The 10,668-nt window shown below is 39.1% G+C and overlaps 1 protein-coding gene across 1 annotated transcript; it reads left to right on the forward strand.

Annotated features, from left to right (window-relative positions):
• Positions 1-681: 681 nt before the first annotated feature.
• On the forward strand, positions 682-10,429 carry LOC103799964 (kidney mitochondrial carrier protein 1). Its single transcript, XM_009072323.1, has 10 exons — positions 682-702; positions 2,734-2,812; positions 4,394-4,541; positions 5,185-5,279; positions 5,551-5,636; positions 6,929-7,024; positions 7,879-8,003; positions 8,527-8,665; positions 9,588-9,668; positions 10,388-10,429. Exons 1-10 carry the CDS (start codon positions 682-684, stop codon positions 10,427-10,429), a joined length of 912 nt encoding a protein of 303 aa, XP_009070571.1.
• Positions 10,430-10,668: the final 239 nt, after the last annotated feature.

A 10,668-nucleotide genomic window follows, 5' to 3' on the forward strand; every position in this document is an offset into this window, starting at 1 on the left:
GCGGTGTGCCGGGAGGTGTCGGTGGTGAGTGGGGGGGACAGACGGCAGCTGCCGCCGCATCGGGTTTGGTGGGGGGGCAACCGCAGCCGACGAGGGGGAGGGAGCAGCCGACGAGGGGTAGGTGAACACCTCCCTAGAGCCGAATCCTTTTTAAACCGGCTCGAAGTCCTGTAAAGCTGGAGCATACTGTGTGCTGAACATGCTAGCGATATTTCTAACCGGTATGTGATTTGGTACGTGACTTTTCAAGCCTGTTCCCCAAGGGGGAAATACCGAGCTATTTAAGGAATGTATTCTTTTACGGAGCTTTTGGTTTCATTCCAGTCGTGCTGTGGTTCAGAGCAAGCAGACTTGGTTCTGACTTTTGCAGAGAGTGTGTGGATGAATCTCTGTATTAAGCCAACCCAGTGTCCTTTAGGGTTAGTATCCCCTCTGTCATCACCGATGTGCAGGGAACAATATGTAATTGATAAGGACCATATCTTTCTATGAAAGTTAGAGACCTTAATTTATTCTGTAATGATGGCTGGATTCCCTTTTTAATTAGTTTGCCCCTCACTAATCTGATATGGAATTCTTCTAAGCAGACACTTACTATTTTTATTGGTATAGGGAAGAAATTCTGAGTAAGAAGCAAACAAAGAATTTGGAAAACGAGCGGAAAATAAGACAGCCGAAGTGATGGGGCGAAATTACTGGATGGTGTGTCTTTTTAACATTTTTTTTTGCTTCTTTTGAGATAAGCTCTTCATCTTTGCTTTAATTTCTTCCTCTTCATCTTCCTACTTCTTTCTAAAGTATGGAAAGCTAGAAGGAGGGATGCAGGACAGAAGTGGAAAGACTCAGATGGTTAGTTTGGCATACTGGCAGGAGAGGAGACTAGTAGGCCTTTCACAGAGGTACAAACCCTGTCAGTGCTATGTAAGGCCTTCACCTCGGGATATGTCAAAGGAAGAATGCATATAAAATTTCTGCATCAGAGTATCCTATGTGTATATTGAAAGTTCAACTAATATTTGTAAATCTATGTAGAAACTGAAAACTTCATTTGGCAGTGTGCAGAATTACTTAGAAGAACTGAGTAGCCTTCATTGCCTAGGCAGAGTGAGATACAAACCAACCAAACAAAAGGATATATTTTAGTTTTATCAGTGTTATGGTACTTGTGGTAATGCAAATTTGTTTAATATGTTGGGGAGAAGTTAACTGTCAGTTTTGACGAATTTCTCTGAAGCAAAGATGAGGTGTGTGGCTAATCGTGGGCAAACCAGGCTTAGCTTTGTCTGTTAATTAAATGATTTGCCATTAATTATGGCAGAACAGGAATATGAGGGGCTTGGAGCTGTAACTGGCCTCCCTTTGATACAGAGGTATGACACTGTGTGTCTGCTGCATTCAGGTTGAAAAGCTGGCAGAGTCTATGCCTGAGCGTCCAGACCTCTGTACTGCACTCTTTGGCAGCATAGTAGGGTGGCCTTAGTTGCCTTTCCCTTGTTTTTTTGTTGGTTTGGTTTGAAATTTTTTTACATCAGTGGTGTTCCGTGCAGCAGTCCAAAGAGCAAGATGGATTTCTGTGCATGTAGATGTTGAGTATTTGAGCTCCTGTGGGGTTTTTCTATTACATTGTGTGTCAGAAGACCTAGATAATTCATCATGAAGTAAAGATGATAAAAGGAAAACAGGGTATGCTGAAACTATTCAGGCATGCTGAGTGCCTGCAACTTCTGAAACTTCAGCTGTACAAAAGGCAGGGCTAAGTTACTGGTGTATTTGTGATATTTTCCTGCTGGGCAGTACAGGTGAATAAACAAAGTAATAGGCAATGTAAGTGCCAAGGGAAGTGTTTTCAAGCATAATTTTTTCACAAAATTAAATGGTTAAAGATAACTGAAGAATCTAATGTTTAGGAGGATATTATAGAATAGGGAGAATGGAAAGTATTTATGAGGAAGGGCATAAATAAGCTGTGGAGAGACCTGCTTTGTTTTGGGAGGGGCAATCTTGTATCAGCTGGACTAGTTTGGTTTTGAAATTCTTACCTCTTGTCTTTTCTCTTTTCTCTGTATATTCTAAGACAATTAGAGTACTTTAACATCTTGCAAAGCATATGCCATAGTTAATTATGATTTGTGGCCACTTTCTTAAATTCACTTAATTGACCTCTCAGCGCAGCCTGTTTTACTGTACAAGGCCTTATGCACCTAATGACACTATTTTTGTATTCTGTTCATAAGAATGAATAGTGTGAACACCAGTAGCAGGAATAGGTCTTACTGGAAGCAAAATGGTCTATGCATTCTTATTTTGCTCTCCAAGTGTACCAGCTCAGCTCATGTTAATACTGATAACCAGATAAAAGGAAGCTTTGTAATGACTGTCTTGAAAGTTCCATTCAATTACAGGATGCAGTCAAAGAAGTTCAGCTGGTAAAAATCCTTGGAGGCTATCCACTGCAGTGCTCCTTAAGGTCATACCTGGGAGACAAACTGCTTTAACCTTTCATGGTGAGGAGAGTGGTGGGCCAAATACATAGCAGACATTGATTTGAACCCAGATACCTTTGTACAGTACTACTGACTTTTTGTCTCATTGTCAAAGGTGTTAAATGTTTTATTACCCTTAGTATGTTTGAAAGGTCCATTTTAAATGGACCAGACACAAAGTTTTATTACTTGTTAGCATATATATTTCTAACAAGCACTTACAGAAGCATTAAATCATCTTACTTCACAGAAAGAGGAACCAATAATGTCAGCAGTAAACTGGAAGCCCTTTATCTATGGAGGTTTAGCATCGATCACTGCAGAATGTGGTAAGCATTTCCTTTAACTGTTTGCATGAGTTTCTCTGTTTGGATATTCCCTTTTTAAAACAAGCTTGTTTCTATGCTGTCAGTGACACAGTAGTATGTGGGGGTCTACAGCATAGGAGTTTTTTCTTTAATGCTGACTGAAGAGCTGCTCAGATCTTTGTGACAATGTCAGAACACTTGTGTCTGTAAACTTCCACCCAGTGCGAGTCTTGTTTTTATGCAGACTTTGCCTTTGCCTTCTGTTACTTGGTGTTTGTTGATCTGTTCCTAGGCAGTGGTCATAAGCAGACACAGCTTTTGCTTTGATAGAGTAGACAAATTAAGCTCTTAACTTGTAGTTTTTTTCCCTTAGCTCTCCTGTGTATGTTGCAGTTTAAATTCATTTTTCTTGTGTGCAAGTGGCTGATTGGATTTTAACACTTAAATTTGGTTAGCAAGCAACATAGAATATTTGCTGTAGTGAGACTGTGTTATCTCATGCTTTAGGCCAATGCTTAAGACAAACATGAAATATCAACATCCTTATAAAGTCTTTTCTGAAATGCATGTACATGAAAATAAGGGATATCTGGATTTTCATAGTAGCAGAACAGAGTTGGGCATATGGTGGGCTTGCATGTAGAGTCTGTCTGGTAAAGTAGATCCAGCATAAAATTACACTTAAAACTACTACGTTGTTTGCATAGAATCATAGAATAGTGTGAGTTGGAAGGTCATCTAGTCTGACCCCCCTGCATTAAGCAAGGGATGTCCTCAACTAGATCAGGCTGTTCAGAGCCTTGTCCAATCTGACTTTGGATGTTTCCAGGAATGGGAAGAATTCCTACATTCTCTTATGGAACTTGTGCAAACTTGAGTTTGAAACCTCTCTTATTTGACTTGAATGAATGTGGCCAGTAATGCCAAAAGTTCTGTGGGGAAGACAAAATTCTTAAAAGCTTTGCTTGTCTGGTAACCCTTGTTCGAACAGATGTAGTTAATCCTGACTCCTGGCAGGGTTTAGGTGAATGTTGAGGGGGGTCCCTTTCCTAAAGATAAGCTCTGGAGAAATATGCTTTCTGAACCCTTTCATAAGGGGAACATGGAGCGTGTGAACTGAACATAGCAGTAGGCTACAGGAAAGTAATAGCAGAAGTAGATACTGCTGCTATTGCTTTTATTAGAGTCCAGGTTAGAGTCTGTATAACTTGTCCCATGGAATTTATTTACCTTCAGTGACATGCTCTTCAAAAATGTTGGTAGAATACACATGCGAACTCTGTACTTGATTGTGATTGTGGAGTCCTATTCAGTGTGGCTGTTTACAACCAGGCAATGGCATGTTGCCTGAAAACATTGTGACTGGAGAACATAACTACAGGAAGTAAGCAGGGCCTCTGACAAGCTTTTAGAAGAAACAAGGTGATATAACAGGAACCACTTCTTCTTTAAAAGAAAGCCTTGGTAAGAGACTTCTTTCCCATGGGAGGTCGTTTTATGTGTTTTGGTATATTATAAAGGTAGCTGTTTCTTACGTGATGTTCTTTGTTGGTTTTGGTTAGGTAAGTACTTGATTAATCTTCTCACTGATTTTTCTTTAAGGTACTTTCCCCATTGATCTGACCAAAACACGTCTCCAGGTTCAAGGTCAAGTTAATGATGCCAAATATAAAGAGATCCGCTACCGTGGAATGTTACATGCACTGGTCAGAATATGCAGAGAAGAAGGATTGAAGGCCTTATACTCTGGGTAAGAGTAACTGACTTGCAGCAATGGCTTATGAACAGTGTATTCATAAGTATAAACTCATAGTGTGTTAATTCATGGGTTTCAAAATTACAAGGTATTTGGTTAGTCTTAATCTGGAAGTTGAAAGCCCAAGCTTAGATTGCTTCAGCATTTTCACTCTGCAGTAGCATTTCATGTTTTAAAAAAACACATACACAAACAAACAACAAAACATACTTGGGGGGAAAGAACAGCTAAGCATGAAGTTATTCTCTATAGTGCTGCTATGGTTGTCCCATCTCTCAGAAGAAAACCTGAACTGAATTGAACCTCAGTGTATAAATGGGCATGCTTTTCCATGGGGGAATTGCATTTCAGACATGCTTGACAGCTATTTTATAGATCACAAGTCAAGGCATGGTCAATAGTAATCCCTACACACTTCATTCATGTTCTTGCAAGCTTTATTTAGGAAAAAAACCCCAAACCAATAAACCAAACCCAACAAAATGAAACAGGTCCATAGTGAGTTAAAATTGTTGATTTAAATGATATACCTTTCTCTGCTAGATATTTTGTGTTCAGTCTCTCCTGCTCTAAAAAGTATTTGCTGATGAGCTTTTGCTATCTTGAGCATAGGCATCATCACTGCTTGTTCTTACAGGATTGCACCTGCGATGCTGCGGCAAGCTTCCTATGGAACAATAAAAATAGGCACTTACCAGAGCTTAAAAGGCATGTTTATTGAGCAACCAGAAGGTGAGTGGTTGTTTTCCATTTAATGGAGGACTGATTTGCTTGAAGCTGGTTGTTTCCATTTGGTATCATACTGTATCAGTTAGAACAAGTCTACTGAGAAGGCATTCCAGTTACAATAAAATGAGTCAGCAAGGATAACTTGTCAGAGCAGTTTTTAAGGCTTCTGTAACTGGCACATTCTCTGATTAAAGGAAGGGAGGCATCATTCTGCCATGATGCATCTTAAGCTTTGTAAATCTGCAGCTAAATTTTTTCTTTGTTTATGAAATAGATGAAACCCTGATGATAAATGTTGTGTGTGGCATTCTTTCGGGAGTAATCTCGTCGTCTATTGCAAACCCTACAGATGTCTTAAAGGTAATTACATAGAGTTTGTCCTTAGTTTTTGTTCCCTCCTTGAGGAAATGTGGAATCTTGTGATGAATATAGGATTTGTTTTGTAACCCTCTTTATTCTCATCTCTTAACTTTTAAAAATCAGTAACAACCTAAATTCTTGGAACCTTCTTTCAGTCCATACTAATTATTTGGAAGTATGCATGAGGAAACTGAAGGCTGGGGAGGTAGTTGGATCCACATAACTTTTCCTGAATGTGGGGAGAGAATAATATAGGTTGACTCTTTTAACTTTCATGCTGTAGTGTTTGTGTGGAAGTCATACTGCATATTTCACCTGTACTTCTTGGTAACACACAAGGATGTTTCTAGAGGTCAAAATCGGTGAAGATCAATTCAGAGGCTAGAGTTCCACTGAGTGCTACTTGTACTGTGTGATTCTTTAATCCTGTAAGGAGGATTTGAAATCCTGTGTTCCATGGAAATAGTGTTCCAGCATCAGTCATTAAAAGTGAATTGGTGAAACAACCACCTCTTAAGACCATTGCTACAAGTCATTTAATCTTACCCAGAGTATAAGGCTTTCAATCCTTCTTCTCTGCATATCCTGACTAGTCAATGTTCTCTTTTCCAGTTACTTGAAAGGGCTGATGATATTTATCTTAGAAAACTGTACTTTGTGACTTACATAGCTGCCTCTAATGAAAAAAAATCAAAACTCTTTGTTCTCCTAAAACTACTAAAAATCTTAATCCTTCTTAGCCTAGTGTGACTATGTAGCAGCATTTCAAACACAAGCTTGGATTTCAAGTGTGGCTTCAATTAGTTATTTCCCAAAGTTATGTCCACTTACCAAATTGCTTGTTGCCAAACTTGTATTTGTAAGTTACCAGGGCATGTTCCTAGGGATGCTCTCAGAAATCTACAGGGTCAAAGACCACGGTTCTCACTAGCTGAATCATTAATCTTTTTAACCTTTCATTCCAACATGTTCTGTGCAAACAGTGTAAAGGACATCCTGCAGAACCCATCTGTCAGTCTAATCTAAATGGAGTAGTGTACCCATACAGAAATAGAAGTGACTTGATGAAGCTGAGAATTCCACCACTTAGTTGTTCAAAATTAGCAGCTGCATTTGGGTAGTTAAGGCAAAAGATTGCATCATAGTTATGATAATGTCAGCTCTTAATTTATTTTGAAGCAGAAATTGACTTTACTACTTAAAACTATTAACTTAATGAAACTGTATTAAACTATTATGTTATTTGCTGTACATTTGAAAAGTATTTATCTTCATCTTCAAATGAATCTCAGATCAGAATGCAAGCCCAAGGGAGTGTGATTCAAGGAGGAATGATAGGCAACTTCATACAGATCTACCAAAAGGAAGGCACTAAAGGATTATGGAAGGCAAGTGTTTTTTTGAGCTATATCTTACACTTACTTGCTCAATTGATTTTCATATATTTCTACAGCATCCTCAGCCAACATACAGGGGAACTTGTATGTATGTTGCTCATCATGACTTCTTGGCTGCTGGTGTCTCACTGCATTTTGATGAAGGGTTACTGCCAGTCTTGTGTTCAAGGATAGCTGCCACTTAAAAAATGGAAAACAAATGTAGACTTCGATGAGGATGACTGGTGCAAGGACTAGTTCCACAACCCTTTGCAAGACACCTTTCTGCATGCTCTAGTATGTTTTAAAACAGGCAAAGAATACTTGGAAGCAAAGGTATTAATGAATATCCCCTCTGGCTCAGGAATTCTCATATTCAGTCTTACAGGTTGTCTCTTGTGCCAATTACAGTCACTGGCTGTAATAACTGAAGACCCAAAACGGACAGTTGTTCTGAAACAGCTGGAAAATAGAAATGTTTTTCTTAGTGTGTTTTTCTCTGCAGAGTTTCTGGATCTCCAGTTTTCTATTTATCCTTCTTACTTTGTCAGTGTTTCAGTTAGCAGCAAAGGAACATAGTTTGAGGTTTTAGCTGACTGTTGATGCAAGAATGGAGTTACTAAGCAGAGATAGAATAGCATAAAGGAACTGAAATTGCTGTCCCATCAGGAAAAGTGATTTATCCATTATTTCATATTTCTGGCTTTGGAGCACATACATGCAAGACTTGTACTAATTAGCCTTATTTGAATTTGCAATGTTCTTAAGACATTTGTGGTGTGTTGCTGTATATTATAAGAGCTTGGCTTTTCTGACAGTGCACAGAGGTTGACTCTAAACTTCAGCTACATCCTTTCTTTTGTCAGGGAGTGTCATTGACAGCACAGAGGGCTGCTGTTGTTGTTGGAGTGGAACTGCCAGTGTATGACATTACCAAGAAGCACATAATTATGTCTGGGTTTATGGGAGATACAGTGTATACTCACCTCCTGTAAGTTTGTGTCACTGTGCATAGCTCATCATTGGTTAGTTCCCGTTATGGGGATAAATATTTTGATTTTTCTGTCACCAGTCTACATGTAAATGTACTTCTGATGTGTTTACAATTTTTAATGTAATAGCATCTCAAATGGCAGCACATAGCATGGAAGCTAATTTTATTTAGGATTTGGATTTTACTTTCTTGTGAAATATGGAAATTTTTTTGTGGGTGGTCTGAATCATTCAGCTGTGCAAACTGAGGCTACAGGAAAGTTTCAGTCAAATATTTGTTATTCACAGGGGCACAAACATCTGTTCAGGCATACAGAAACTGTATATAAGGGCTGTATAACAAATCTCCAAAATGATGCTTCATGCTAAGTGAAAAGTAATTTTTCACATACATTAGCTGATGTAATATTCAGCTAAAAGCATTAAGCACTCATTATGACTGTGTATTTCCTGGGGAGGGGGAATTCTTGTGAATCTTTAAATGTGGTAGATCAAATTTCTTTAAACCTTTCTCTTATTAGCTCAAGTTTTACTTGTGGGTTAGCTGGAGCCGTTGCATCCAATCCAATTGATGTTGTAAGAACACGCATGATGAATCAGAGAAATCACCAACATCTAAAGCACTCAAACTACAAGGGCACTTTGGATTGCTTGTTACAAGTAAGTTTTTCCTGTATCAGCATAAATAGAAACTGCTGCCATCAAGCAATGATTTTGGTGTAGAGCTCAACATTGTTCTGTTTGCCTAGAAATTAATCTTGGTAACTTAGAAAGGCATTTTGCCATAATGCTCGAAAGGACTATACTGCCAGTAATGCACTTGCTGTGAAAAGTATCTACTGTCGTGACAGAAAGGCAAGAACAAAGTGTCTGCTACAGGTCCTTACTTCCTTTTGCTGCTTGGATTTGGAGACTTAAGTCTCTGAGCAGCACTGTCTCTGACATAACTTTATACTATGTCAGGCTGTTGATAGGAAATGACAATTTCATAGGTCAGTTCTTGAAGAACAAGATCATCTGAGGCAGATGGTTTTCTGTTCCTTACTGCTTAATGGAAAGTCTAGTACAGCCAGAGGCAAGGTCAGTCTCTGGTTTTGATTACTTTGATTTGGTTTTTGAAATATCCAAATTTGGTATGAGGTGGGAGTATGATAGCCTTTTACATGGAGAAGAATGGAAAGGAAGCTACTGGTGTCTAGCTGTTGACTGAACAGTCCGAGTCACATTGTCTAGTGAAATTTTGTCAAGTCCATGAACCAAACTGAACTATTTCAAGGGGGTGCCAAATGTGAGCTGCAGTTTACATGCAGCACTCTGCAAGGCATTTTGGATGAATGTGAGTGGGGTACTGAAAAACATAGACTCCAACTTAACCTGCTAGGTAATGCTGCAGATGTTGCTAATCTTGGTTTTAGCTAGTGAAATATTTCTCTGTCCCATCATACAATATGTTTAAGTCAAGGTTACAGGAGAAAGCCACCTCTTTGTTTGGTATACTCTTGTTAGCTGAGATGCTGTCCAAATTTCTCACTAAAAAGAAATACATAAGTGTTCTTGTTCTGTTTTGGTTTTTTGTTTCTAGACATGGAAGACTGAAGGGTTTTTTGCTCTATATAAAGGGTTTTGGCCGAACTGGTTAAGACTTGGTCCTTGGAATATCATTGTATCCTTTTTAAAGGTGTGCAAAACTATTAAGCTAACCATACAACAGCAAGAACTGTTTTTCACAGACAACTCAGTGTGGAAAGTGTCATGTCAGCACAGATATTCCCTTTTTATGAATGGAAAATTGTGTAGTTGACACGGGTTTTTTTAGTCAACTGCAGCTGGTCAGATTGAATTTGTGATTCACACACAGTGAATAATAAGATGTGATCTTGCAAAATATTTTTCTGTTCTTCCAGTTTCATATTTGTCCATTCCTTTAGTTTTGAGCCTAGTTTTACATAAAATTGACCAGGTGATTTAGGAATGGGGCTATTTCCAGAACCGGGGAAACTGTTGGCAGTTTGCAATGCAATATTTTAGTTTATCTTAGTCTCACACAATTCTGGGTTGGTTTGTTTGTTTGGCTGTGAACAAACCTCCTTTAGCCCATCAAAGCTAAGTAAAGACTCTAAAGGCTTTTGCAGTATTCTCCTGCTTCCTCAGTCCTGTGTTTAAGATGCTGAGAAATAGGGATGGAAAAGTAATTGGCATCACCGGCCTTAAAGGTAGTTTCACTGTTCTGCCTAGTACTGTATAAAAGAAGTGGCCAACCTGCAGCATGGCATTGGAGGGAAGAGTGGAACACTGTTTCATGCAGACACAGCTGTCCTTTAGTAGTGAAGTGGCCACTTTGCCCATGAACAGGAAACAGTTTTCCTTAATCAGCTGTCCCAGTTCTTTCTGACATATGAACAGCTGAAGAAATTGGATGCCTGACATGCTGAGCTGTATACTGAAGTCTATTAATGTGCTGCCTGAGGGTAGGGCAATGTGCAAGTCGTCTTGAGTATTTGCTCTTTATTGTCTGAGCTTCTGGCCAAAGGAAGAGGTCACTGCAAGGCTGTTGAGAATGAGAAGGTCCTGGGAGTGATTTCAAGGCAAACTGGCTCCTGTAACCATGGCTCGTGCATGTGATTCAGTGGGTGATGTGACCTATTTTCTAGACTGAACCAATT

This window comes from Acanthisitta chloris, unplaced genomic scaffold, assembly GCF_000695815.1.
Source record: "Acanthisitta chloris isolate BGI_N310 unplaced genomic scaffold, ASM69581v1 scaffold24453, whole genome shotgun sequence".
NCBI lineage: Eukaryota > Metazoa > Chordata > Aves > Passeriformes > Acanthisittidae > Acanthisitta > Acanthisitta chloris.

Bases quoted from the DNA above. Each gene is read 5' to 3' on its own strand.
- LOC103799964 (XM_009072323.1), top strand. From the start codon at position 682: ATGGGGCGAAATTACTGGATG. The intron at 703-2,733 runs GTGTGTCTTTTT...CTTACTTCACAG, and splicing joins TGGGGCGAAATTACTGGATG to AAAGAGGAACCAATAATGTC. The intron at 7,025-7,878 runs GCAAGTGTTTTT...TTCTTTTGTCAG, and splicing joins GCACTAAAGGATTATGGAAG to GGAGTGTCATTGACAGCACA.